The following is a 12,221-nucleotide window of genomic DNA, read 5'->3' as shown; positions in this document are numbered from 1 at the left end:
AATATAGGGGGTGTGGGTGTGTGGTGGGGAGCAGCACTGGGGAGAAACTGGAGGCCTGGGATGTATCCTTAGTGGAGGGAGGGCCTGGGGGGGTCTTCATTTGAACAGAATTAGAGGGGAATTTTGAAAAAAGTGGAAGCTCTCAGTTACCAGGTCAGACTCCGCTGAGGAGAAGGTGGGATGCTGGGAGGTTTGGGGGTGCTGGGAGGTTCTTAGGGTCCAAGGAGCTCTGAGGCCCTCCTCTTCCCTGGAGGGAGTGGGTGCTCGGTGGGTTTGGGGCTCTTGGGGATTTCAGGAGCCAGAGTGTGGGTGGCACATTCAGGGGCCCGTCTGTCCCCCAGGAGGAGGTGGGGCGCTGGGTGGCACAGCAGGAGAAGGAGACGAGGCGGCTGCAACGCCCAGGGTCAGCTCGCCTCTTCCCACTGCCCGGCCGGGGCCACAAGTATGCAGTAGAGATCCGGGGCCAGCTCAATGGCTCAGCAGGCCCCGGGCACAGCGAGCTCACCCTGCTGTGGGACCGGACTGGCGTGCCAGGTGGCAGCGTGAGTACCCAGACGCCCTGGACTTGCTGAGCCCAGGGCCATGAACTAACTCCCTTGACCCTCACCCCTTACTCCTGAACTCTGGGCCTTACCTTCAGCCTCCCAGACCCCAGCATCTGACCTCCGGAGTCTGACCTGGTCTCATATTCTGACCCCTGTCCACATCTCCGAAGCCTCCCACCCTGACCTCGCTGACCCTGACTTCTGCCCTCCCTACTTTGACCTCTGATCTCTAGATTCTCTCAAACCCTGATCCCCTTTCATCTGCCAGTGTCCTAGATCCTGACTTTTTGCATGCCCCAAAATTCTCAGCCTTGTCTCCAAACCCTGAAGTCTTTAGCTCCAAACACTGATCCCTATCCCAAACCTTGACCTGGAGCATGGAGCCCTCACCTTCCTCTGACACCCCCACCCCCAGGAGATCTCCTTCTTCTTCCTGGAGCCCTACCGCTCGTCAGCCTGTGCCTCCTACTCCTCCTGCCTGGGTTGCCTGGCAGACCAGGGCTGCGGCTGGTGCCTGGCCAGTGCCACCTGCCACCTGCGCCAGAGCGGCGCCCACTGCGGGGACGCTGGGGCCGGCGGGTCCCTGCTCGTGCTGGTGCCTGCCCTCTGCCCGCTCTGCGAGGAGCATCGCGACTGCCACGCCTGCACCCAGGTGCCCACCAGGCCGGAGCTGGGAGGTCTTGGCATGGAGTCGGCCAGAGCAGGCGACTCAGCCCTAGGGGGAGGGTCCCCAGGACTAGCTGAGGGACCCTGGGTAGTGGTGAGGACAGACAGTGGGGGCCCTTGTTGTTAGCAGGTGAGAGTCAGGTGGGAGAGGGGCTGGAGAGCAGGCTTGACGTAGGCATGACTCTGCATGTGGCAGGGACCGGAGAACCGAGCTGGACGTCTCTGCACCAGAGGGGCGTTATCTGCTTGGACAGCAGAGCCCGAGAGCAGGTCTTGAGGCCTGCTGGCTCCAGAAGTTCAAGCCACCTAGTCAGCCATTCACCTCCTTCTGTTCCATGTCCTCATTTTCCCTGGAAGTTCATTCCTTGGGAGGGTCAAGGGAGCCTCAAGGGCTCCAGGCTTTCATTCCCCGCCCCCACCCCGGGCACTTGAGTCCCAAGGGGAAGGACAACACCTTCCTGTCCCCACTGCACCCTCATCCCTCAGCTCAACAGAGATTGCCAAAGAGCCTTTCCTGTGCTTTTGTTGGGGCTGGTGCCAGCTCCTGGACCAGTGAGGCTGGGGGAAGAGAGGGTGACCCCTGCCCATCTCTGGATCCTGGGGATTGGGTCAGCCCCACCTGGACCACACAAAGTGGTGCTGCTGTCCCCAAAGCGAGCTGTGTGGGTCAGGCAGAACCTGTGGATCTCCCTGGCTGCAGGAGGGAGGCGGGCTTGGACCAGGGATCTGTGAGCCGGTGCTGGGGACCTGGCGCCAGGAGGCCCAGGGGAAGGTTCAGCTGGGCTCTCCCTCCTCCGTCCTCCCAGGACCCCTTCTGTGAGTGGCATCAGAGCACCAGCCGCAAGGGGGACGCGGCGTGCAGCCGGCGCGGCCGGGGTCGGGGCGCCCTGAAGAGTCCGGAAGAGTGCCCCCCACTCTGCAGCCAGTGAGCGCCGCTGGGCCCTGGGAGAGGGCGCGTGAGGGTGTGGGGGGGCTGGGCGGCGCCCTGACCCGGTGCCCCTGTGCCCTGCCTGCCCCCAGGCGGCTGACCTGTGACGACTGCCTGGCCAACTCGAGCCAGTGCGCCTGGTGCCAGTCCACCCGCACCTGCTTCCTGTTCGCCGCCTACCTGGCCCGGTACCCGCACGGGGGCTGCCGAGGCTGGGACGACAGGTGCGGCCAGGCGGCAGGGGCGCGGAAGGGGAGGGTGGAGATGGGGCGCGGCGGCCTCACACCCGCCTCTCCGCAGCGTGCACTCGGAGCCTCGGTGCCGGAGCTGTGACCGATTCCAGAGCTGTCACGAGTGTCTGCAGAGCCACGAGTGTGGCTGGTGTGGAAACGAGGACAACCCCACGCTGGGCCGGTGAGGGGGCGGGGTCGGGGCGGGGCCGCGGGGGCTCGCTGCCCACCCTGATTCTCACGGGCTTTGTTTCTCTGCCCCTTGGCCTTTTTCTCTGTTCTCCCCCCTTCTCTCTCTCTCTTTCTCCCTCCCAACTCTTTCCCTGTTTCTGTGACTTGTTTCCTCTCATCCTCCCTTCTGTTTTCTTTCTTCTGATCTTTGTGTTTCTTTTCTGCCTCCCTTTGTCTATATCCTGGCCCCCTCTCCTGTCCTTTAAAATCGTTTTTGCCTGGCTTCCCTGGGTTTTTCTCTCCCTGTCTTCCATTTCTCTTTCTGTCTGTCTCCATATTCATCTTTGTGTCTCTCTGGTTTATCTCCTCTCTCCCTGTCCCTGTTTCTCTGTCTCTCTCCTTACTGTGCCCCTCCACCCCAACTGCCTTCTTCAACCCCCCTCCCTGCAGTTGCCTCCAGGGGGACTTCTCAGGGCCTCTGAGTGAGGGGAACTGCTCCCTGTGGGTCGGGGAGGGCCTGGGGCTGTCTGTGGCCCTCCCCGCCCGCTGGGCATATGCCCGCTGTCCAGATGTGGACGAGTGCCGCCTGGGCCTGGCGCGGTGCCACCTGCGGGCGACCTGCCTGAACACACCCCTCAGCTATGAATGTCACTGCCAGAGGGGCTACCAGGGCGATGGCGTCACTTACTGCAACCGCACGTGAGTGGGGCCTGGGTTTCCATGGAGATGTCGGCCCAGGGCTGGTATGGGCGGAGACGCTGGGCGGAACTGATGCTGGTGTTAGGCTGCCTTCCCTGGAGCCAGCCTCCCCAGTGAGCCTTGGGTTTTTACCTGGCAGAACAGGCCCTCATTAGACCAACAGGGTCCTCAGTGTTACACAGTTACTGTGGAGACGGGTCACCCTTGGACTAGAGGCCGCAGTTGCCATAGAGATGGAGGAGGACCAAGTGGAAAGGGGTCTCTCTTTCACAGAGAACAGATCACCAGTGGTGATATTTGGTTTCTATAGAGACAGGAGTTACTACACGTGATGGGGTTACCTTGGAGACAGGGCGACCCACGGAGTCCAGGATCCTGGAACAGGCAGTAGCTTCTGATGGTGTTGCCATGGAGATACTGGGGTGGAGCAGGGAGAGGGGTGGATGCCTTGGGGGCTCCAGGCCTGCCTATCCTTCCCCCACCCCCGCCACGCCCCCTCAGGTGCCTGGAGGACTGTGGCCACGGTGTGTGCAGTGGCCCCCCAGACTTCACCTGCGTGTGTGACCTGGGCTGGACATCGGACCTGCCCCCTCCGACTCCTGCCCCCGGCCCCCCTGCGCCCCGCTGTTCACGGGACTGTGGCTGCAACTTCCACAGCCACTGCCACAAGCGGGGGCCCGGCTTCTGCGACGAGTGCCAGGGTGAGCAGCCAGCCCGCTGGCCTCGGGCACCTCCCCGGGGCTCCTGAGTCCCCACCCCCAGCTCCAGGTCCCTCGGTCCCACTGCCTGTTCAGCGCCCGCCCTCCCTCCTGGGATCTGCACTTCCTCCTCAGTCTGGGTCCCAGTTGCCCCTCTTTGAGCCAGGTGGGATCAGACAGGGTCGGGCTCCTTCCTGCCTTGGCCCCTGACCCTGCCTCCTGCCCATGGGGACCTCCACAGACTGGACGTGGGGGGAGCATTGTGAGCGGTGCCGGCCCGGCAGCTTCGGGAACGCCACAGGCTCCGGCGGCTGCCGGCCCTGCCAGTGCAATGGGCATGGGGACCCTCGCCGAGGCCACTGTGACAACCTCAGCGGGCTCTGCTTCTGCCAGGACCACACCGAGGGTGCCCACTGCCAGCTCTGCTCCCCTGGCTACTACGGGGACCCTCGGTGAGCCAGGGGCCAGCCAGGCCAGGGTGGGGGTCAGGGACGTGGCGGGCCGGGGCAGGGCTGATCTGACGCTGCCTCTCCTCTCTCCCCCCCAGGGCAGGTGGCTCCTGCTTCCGGGAGTGTGGGGGTCGTGCCCTCCTCACCAACGTGTCCTCAGTGGCACTGGGCTCACGCCGGTTTGGGGGCCTCCTGCCAGCAGGTGGCGGGGCAGCAAGAGCGGGGCCTGGCCTGTCCTACTGTGTGTGGGTTGTCTCGGCCACTGAGGTGCTACAGCCCTGTGCCCCCGGGACCCTCTGTCCCCCGCTTACCCTCACCTTCTCCCCCGACAGCAGCACCCCGTGCACGGTGAGCACCAAGGGCGCTCGTGACAGGCCCACGTTCCCCCACCCAGGGGGAACCTTCAGACAGACCCTGGCCCCCACGTCCCTGCTTTTTCATCCATCAAACTCCCAACTCTATTCCTCAGGCCCCTACCCCTCTGTTCCTCAGCCCACAGACCCTCCCACTTGCCAGGCTGCCTCCTGTTTCCTGGACCCCAGTTTCCCATTCCCCAGTCCAGGCATGGTAAACGTTTGTACCTTGAGTGCCGACTCTGATCGATTGGTAGTGGCTGCCAGGATCTGTGCATTGAGAAAGAGCCTCCAGGCACAAGTGCCTGATTGATTAGCCGTGTCTGCTGTCAACACAGGCTTGGGAATGGTGGCCTCCATGCCACAGCGTGACAGTCGAACTAGGTGGTTCAAGCAGCTTTTGCCCCTGTCTCAGATTGCCATCTCTTTTTGAGCTCCTCTCCTCCCAGACCCCAAGGATCGCTTTGTCTCTTCCTCATCATCCCCTGATCCTTGACTCCTCACCCCTCCAGCTGAGCTACGTCCTGGCTTTTGATGGATTCCCACGCTTCCTGGACACTGGTGTTGTCCAGTCGGACCGTAGCCTCATCGCTGCGTTCTGCGGCCAGCGGCGGGACCGGCCCCTCACTGTGCAGGCCCTGTCTGGTATGGGCACTGGGGGAATGGGACCACGGTCCTGGACTGTCCTTTGTCCCTGTCCCTTGCTGCCTGAGGTGGGCTCAAGACCCAGCCTGACTGTCCCAGCAACTGATTTGCTGGGTGATGCAATTCCTTGCCACCTCTGGGCCTCAGTTTCTTCAGCTGAAGATTGCACTGCCTGGGTTGTGTCTCTGGAAAGCAGGTCCAAGTGGGGGACACAGAATGTAGCTGGTGTGGCCCCCGAGCATCTCTCTCTTCAGCCTAGTGGTTCTCAACCAGGAGTGACTTTGCCCCTTGGGGTATTTGGCTGTGTCTGGAGATGTTCTGATTGTCACAATTGGAGGTACTACTGGTATCCCATGGGTAGGGGTATCCCATGAGTGGGGGCCAGGGATGCTACTCTGCAGTGAAAGGGCCTGTCTTTAGAAATGCTTCTCTTCCGATTGTAAAACCAAGTGGCTACAAGGCTGTGAGAGGGCAGAGTTGGAGTTCTGCTGGTGATCGCATGCAAACCCAGACCCTGCACAGTGAGCTGCTAGAGCTGAGGGGTCCTCTGTGTCATTTCACCCAGCAAATGTTTACTGAGCACCCAGCTGTCAAGCCGGGCCTTCCTGGGCTCCATGCTGGGCATGTCGGAGGGAATCAGGGACACAGGCGCTGCCTTCATGGACTCACAGCAGAAGGGGACGTGACAAACAGCAGTGAACAAATTATAGTCAGAGTAGTGACACTTTTTTGAGAAGGAACGAGAGGAAATGGAAAGGACTGGGGACCTGGCCTGTCTGGGCAGGTGAGGAAGGATTCTTTGCACAAGTGAAATTTTACTTGAGGCCTGAAGGGGGCGGTGTGGGCAAGGACGACTACTGAGGGAGGCATAGCAGACGCCCAGGCTCTGAGACTCGGTGGTAAAGAATTGGCCTGCCAATGTAGGAGACGCAGGTTCGATTCCTGGGTCAGGAAGATCCCCTGGAGAAGGAAATGGCAACCCACTCCAGTATTCTTGCCTGGGAAATCCAGTGGACAGAGGAACCCTGCAGGCCACAGTCCAGGGGGTTGCAAAGAGTCGGACACGACTTAGCGACTAAACAATGACGACAAACAGTAACTTCCTGTTCTGAGAATAGGAAGCTGGCCAGTGGTGCTGGAGTGCAAAGAGCTGGAAGGGTGAGAGGGGATCAGGTCAGAGAGCCTGCAGGCCTACCGACTGTATTTTTAAAAAATATTTATTTCTTTATTTGGCTGCACTGGGTCTTAGTTGTGGCACGGGCTTAGTTGCAACATGTGAGCTCTTAATTGGCAGCATGCAGTTAGTTGCGGCATATGGGATCTGGTTCCCTGATCAGGGATCGAACCCATCCCCCCTGCATGGGGAGTGCAGAGTCTCAACCACTGGACCACCAGGGACACCCAACCCCTGTCTCTTTAAATATCACTTTGTTGCGGCCTTGTGACAAGCCTCTGGACTCTTTCCTCCAACAGGGCTGCTGGTACTTCACTGGGAGGCCAATGGCTCCTCATCCTGGGGCTTCAACGCCTCCGTGGGCTCTGCCCGCTGTGGGTCAGGGGGCCCTGGGAGCTGCCCTGTCCCCCAGGAGTGTGTGCCCCAGGATGGGGTCCCAGGTGGTGGACTCTGCCGGTGTCCCCAAGGCTGGGCTGGCCCGCACTGCCGCATGGCTGTGTGTCCTGAGAACTGTAATGCCCACAACGGGGCGGGGACGTGTAATCAGGTACGGGTAGAAGAGAGCAAGCCAGGTGGGACGGGGGGTGGGAGTAGTAATCAGGGCAACCCCCCCAGCTTCTTCTGCTGTCCCCCAGAGCCTGGGCGTGTGCGTTTGTGCTGAGGGCTTCGGGGGTCCTGACTGTGCCACAAAGCTGGATGGTGGGCAGCTGGTCTGGGAGACCCTCATGGACAGCCGCCTCTCAGCTGTGAGTTATGGGACACCACTCCCCAGGGAGGTGCTGTGCAGCCCGCCTCCTGGATCATTCTCCCTGCTCCATTCCCCAGACTACCCCCAGAGACCCTGTACCCAGCCTGCCACTTGGTAATGACCTCACCTGAGCTCTCCTGTTCGTGCCCCACCCCCAGGACACTGCCAGCCGCTTCCTGCACCGCCTGGGGCACACGATGGTGGAGGGACCTGATGCCACCTTGTGGATGTTTGGGGGCCTGGGCCTGCCCCAGGGGCTGCTGGGAAACCTGTATAGGTGAGGACAGCCTGGGAAGGTGGGACACCTGAATGACAAAAGGTCACCTCAGGGGAGGCTGAGATGCCTGTCCCATAAGAGTCCCCTGTGGAGGGTGCAGAAAAATCTCCACAGGTGCAGGATACCCCAAAGGATGCTGGAATGCTTGTCGCAGGAGGCTTACCTCAGGGGCTGGGGTGCTTATTGAGGTGGTGGTATCCCAGAGGATGGTACAGTGATTGTCATAGGAGGGTCACCTTAGAGGTGTTGGGGTACCTGCCAAGTGGGGGGTGATTTCCAGGGGATGCTGGGGTACCAGTGGGGGGATGTTGCCCCAGGGGGTTATGGGCTGCTTTTTGGCATCTTGGCCCCAGGTACTCAGTGAGTGAACGGCGGTGGACACAGATGTTGGCAGGAGCTGAGGATGGGGGCCCAGGCCCCTCCCCTCGCTCTTTCCACGCTGCTGCCTACGTGCCTGCTGGCCGTGGGGCCATGTACCTGCTGGGGGGCCTCACAGCTGGGGGCGTCTCCCGGGACTTCTGGGTCCTCAACCTCACCACCCTGCAGTGGCGGCAGGAGAAGGTGAGCATCTCAGTCCCCAGATCCCCACAGCCAGGCTCCAGCAGAGATGGCGAGAGCAGCTCCAGCCATCCTTGCCCCCAGAGGAGGATGCTTCCTCCTGGGGCCCCAGCACAAGTCCCAGAAGTTGAATTTCCTTGGCCGTCCTGGGTCACATTTAATTCCTGAGCCAGTCCCCAGCCAAGGGGATGTGACCCTCTGGGTGGCCAGGCTGGGACACAGTCCCCTTGTCGAGCTGGTACACTCAGCCCTGTGCAGCCAGGGTAAGAGCCGGGGAACAAGGGATTCCCAGAGGAACCACGGGCTATTCCCACCTGAAGAAGCGACACCAAGCAGGCAGAAATAGTGACAGGTCTGCTCACCTGCCGGGACCATGACTGGTGGGAAGGCTTGGGGTCTGACCTGTTCCCCCTTAGCGGTTCAAGGGGAGAATGGGGAGCTCTGAGCCTTGCTTCTACGCACAAAATGACCCCTGATCTCTGCCCCTCTCCCTGGTGACCTCCATCCTTCATCCCCCAGGCCCCTCAGACTGTGGAGCTGCCAGCTGTCGCTGGTCACACGCTTACTGCCCGCCGAGGCCTATCTCTGCTCCTGGTGGGTGGTTACTCCCCGGAAAATGGCTTCAACCAGCAGCTGCTTGAGTACCAGCTGGCGACTGGCACCTGGGTGTCCGGGGCTCAGAGTGGGACGCCCCCCACAGGTGGGCCTGGGGACAGGGCGCAGCCTGGGGGCTGGGCACAGTGCTTTTGACTCTTGGCCGTCCTATCTACCCCCTCCGGTCTGTGGTCGCTGCCCCTACGCCTGTTGTCTCCCTGTGTACCCCGTCACTCACCCACCTTCTCAGGATGCTGTCTTTTGAGAAGTTCAGTTTCTCTCCTTACCCCTCCCAGACTTCCTGAGAAGCTGCCCCGCCTCCTGCCTAGTAGCAGTGGGATACTTTCCCTCTCCCAGGCCCGAGAACACTGCCCCTCAGATATTTTCCTTTCTCTCCCTCTCTTCTTTCTTTCCTTCTTTGGCTACGCCGGATCTTAGTTGCAGCACGTGGGATCCTTCGATGTGGCGCATAGACTGCCCAATTGTGGCGTACAGGCTCAGTAGTTGTAGCGTGAGGGCTCTCTAGTTCCGTGGCCTGTGGGATCTTTGTTCCCCAACCAGGAATCAAGCTCTCATCCCCTGCATTACAAGGTGGATTCCTAACCACTGGACTACCAGGGAAGGCCCTCTCCTTCTGCCATTCTTTGATCACTGTCCCCAAGGTCCCTCTGATCACCCTGTCTCTCTCTTTTCCCTTTCCCAGAGTCTCCAGTGGCTGTCCTTTAGCACTGAAGGGAGAGGGAGGGGTTGAGAAAGGCTCCCAGGTCTCCGGCCTCAGGGCCTGGTAGGGTGGTGTCGTGGTCATGAGAAGGGGAGCCCAGGGGGCCTTCTCGGCCCCCAGCCCTTCCCCCAGCCTCTGTGCTCACTCTCCCCCCAGGTCTCTATGGTCACTCTGCTGTGTATCACGAGGCCACCGACTCCCTCTACGTGTTTGGGGGTTTCCGCTTCCATGTGGAGCTAGCAGCCCCGTCCCCTGAGCTCTACTCCCTGCACTGCCCTGACCGCACCTGGAGCCTGCTGGCCCCTTCTCAGGGAGCAAAGGTCAGGAAAAAGGGCCAGACAGATGAGTCGGGGGGGTGGTGGCGGGAGGGCCCCTCCTTTCCCAGTGCCCCAGGGAGTGGCTCAACCCTGGATTCCTACTCTGCCTCCTTTCCAGTTCCCTCCCCCAAGTCTCCCCTTCTTCTATCTGACCTGGAGGTAAGAATCATCCACCAGGAGATCAGAGGCCTGTGTTCTGACCTGGTGCTCCCACACTCTGGGTGTGGCCTGGACAGGCCCCTCCCCTTCCTGGCACCCCCAGCTATGAAACAGGGAGCTGAGGTCTCTTGTGCTTCCACCTCCAAGGCCAAAAGCATCAGTGTGAGTGAGAGCAGGAACCTGGGTGCCTAGAGACAGCTGCATTTTCCATCTGTGAACAAGCTTCCAAGCCCTTCTTGGGGCTAGACTGCAAGGGAGATGGAAGTACGAGCCTCAGCAGGAGACCCCCCAGTCCAGCTGGCGAGGTCACACGAGAAACCAGGGGTTCATCTCAAACCATCCAGGCTGGCTTCCTGGGGAAAAACATGGGGCATGAGGGTTCTAGGGGTTCACAAAAAGGAGATGGCTCTTGGGTGGGCTGAGAGGGAGCAGAGGATGTGGGCTCTCATAGGCTACCCTGCCGCGTGTTCCCCCAACAGCCCCGGCCCCGACTCTTCCATGCCTCGGCCTTGCTAGGGGACACCATGGTGGTCCTCGGGGGGCGCTCAGACCCCGACGAGTTCAGCAGTGACGTGCTGCTTTACCAGGTCAACTGCAACACCTGGCTCCTGCCTGACCTCATCGGTGAGTCCACCACCCTCCCGGGAGGCCCTGGAACAACCAGGGGGCGCTCTGGCCTGGTCTGAGACCCCCCACTCATTGGCAGTCACATGGACCCCTTCAGATTGACAGGCAAAGCTCCCGTCCTCTCCACATTATCTCAACACCCACGGAAACACCTTCCTTCCTTTTTTTTTTTGTTAGGAATGTTTTAAATTCTGATTATGAAGTCGTGGTAGGTAATTTGTAAAACAGGAAAAAAAGCATCCCCCATAATCCCATTCTCTAGAGATGACTGTCATATGTGAGGGTGTTTCCTCTCAGTTCATAGGCTGGCAAGGGGCTGTATCTTGCCTTCGTATTTCATTTGACCATCGTAAGTGACTGACTGTGTTTCTGGCTCTGTTTCCTTTTCATTTTGTTTCTCTCTCTGTCCCTCTGTCTCTAGTTCTCTTTTGCTTTTAATCTATCTTTTCCACCACTCTGTTATTTATTTACTTTTTTTTAGGATTTAAAAAAGAGTAGGTGCTCTGTGATGACCTAGATGGATGGGATGGAGGTGGGAGGGAGGTCCAAGAGGGAGGGGATATATATATACATTTAGCTGGTTCACTTTGTTGTACAGCAGAAACTAACACAACATTGTAAAGCAGTTATATTCCAATAAAAATAAATAAATGAAAATTTAGGGGAAATTCAGGTAACGAAATTAGCCACGGTAAAGTGAGTCAAGTGACGTTCAGTACCTTCGCAGTGTTGGTGGTCTGGTTCCACAAAATTTGCCTCTGTTTTTATTCCACTCTTTCTGTTCCTTTTCCTGTTGGTGTGTCTCTCTCCCTCTTTCTGTCTTGCTGTGTGTGTCTGATTGTCTTGTTCTGTTTGGCCTTGTCTATCTTCTCCCTGCCTTTTCTTGTCTGTCTCTGCTCTTCTTAGACCATCTCTCTGCCCAGCATCCCTCTCTGACTGGCTCCTGTGTGTGGATCTCTGCCTCCAGTCACCTGTTCTGTGTCTCTGAACTTTTCTGTCTTTCCCCAGGCCCAGCCTCCGTGGGCCCGCCAATGGAAGAGTCTGTGGCTCACGCTGTGGCTGCGGTAGGGGGTCGCCTGTTTATCTCAGGAGGCTTTGGGGGAGTGGCCCTGGGCCGCCTGCTGGCCTTGTCCCTGCCCCCTGACCCCTGCCGCCTGCTGCCCTCGCCTGAAGCTTGTAACCAGACTGGGGCCTGTACCTGGTGCCATGGGGCCTGCCTGTCCGGGGACCAGGCCCACAGGTAACCATGAAGACCGACAGCACATGGGTGGGGGGTACTGGTGCCGTCCAAAGGGGGCTCTGTGCTGGGCCAGGCTTGTTGGGGAGGCCTCAGGAAGGTACTGTCTGGTCGGGACACCAGCTCCCCTGGGAGAAGGGCCAGCTCATCACAGGCGGGGCAGGCATGAGGAGTGCCTGAGTGGGGAGCCCTGTTTGTGGGCTGGGGCAGCTGAGTCTGAACTGGGCCCCACATGACCAGCTTGGGGTCATTTAGACCACAAAGATTTGGAAGTAGGGCTGTGTCTAGTGGCTTTTAGAAACACCTGAGTTGGGGAAGACTGAGACTGGGAGGTGGGTGGGTCTGCTCAGAAGGGGCTTCAGGGCCCAGCCACCCTGGGCTGCGTCCAGCTCCGGAGACTCCTTGTCTGTAGTTTGGGAATCCAG

At 59.8% G+C, this 12,221-nt stretch overlaps 1 protein-coding gene across 1 annotated transcript in view; it reads left to right on the top strand.

Annotated features, from left to right (window-relative positions):
• MEGF8 (multiple EGF like domains 8) overlaps positions 1-12,221 on the top strand; it is a 41,292-nt gene that overhangs the window by 16,372 nt on the left and 12,699 nt on the right. The window contains exons 14-31 of the mRNA XM_027978350.2: positions 342-542; positions 961-1,197; positions 2,018-2,136; positions 2,232-2,363; positions 2,440-2,553; positions 2,991-3,239; positions 3,741-3,940; positions 4,179-4,389; positions 4,485-4,734; positions 5,252-5,384; positions 6,858-7,105; positions 7,194-7,304; positions 7,465-7,583; positions 7,937-8,144; positions 8,661-8,841; positions 9,613-9,776; positions 10,412-10,556; positions 11,568-11,799. Of these exons, the coding sequence (XP_027834151.2) occupies positions 342-542; positions 961-1,197; positions 2,018-2,136; positions 2,232-2,363; positions 2,440-2,553; positions 2,991-3,239; positions 3,741-3,940; positions 4,179-4,389; positions 4,485-4,734; positions 5,252-5,384; positions 6,858-7,105; positions 7,194-7,304; positions 7,465-7,583; positions 7,937-8,144; positions 8,661-8,841; positions 9,613-9,776; positions 10,412-10,556; positions 11,568-11,799 (3,254 nt within the window). The remainder of the gene's footprint in view (positions 1-341; positions 543-960; positions 1,198-2,017; positions 2,137-2,231; positions 2,364-2,439; positions 2,554-2,990; positions 3,240-3,740; positions 3,941-4,178; positions 4,390-4,484; positions 4,735-5,251; positions 5,385-6,857; positions 7,106-7,193; positions 7,305-7,464; positions 7,584-7,936; positions 8,145-8,660; positions 8,842-9,612; positions 9,777-10,411; positions 10,557-11,567; positions 11,800-12,221) is intronic.

This window comes from Ovis aries, chromosome 14, assembly GCF_016772045.2.
Source record: "Ovis aries strain OAR_USU_Benz2616 breed Rambouillet chromosome 14, ARS-UI_Ramb_v3.0, whole genome shotgun sequence".
NCBI lineage: Eukaryota > Metazoa > Chordata > Mammalia > Artiodactyla > Bovidae > Ovis > Ovis aries.
This window is presented reverse-complemented; position numbering and strand designations above follow the sequence as displayed.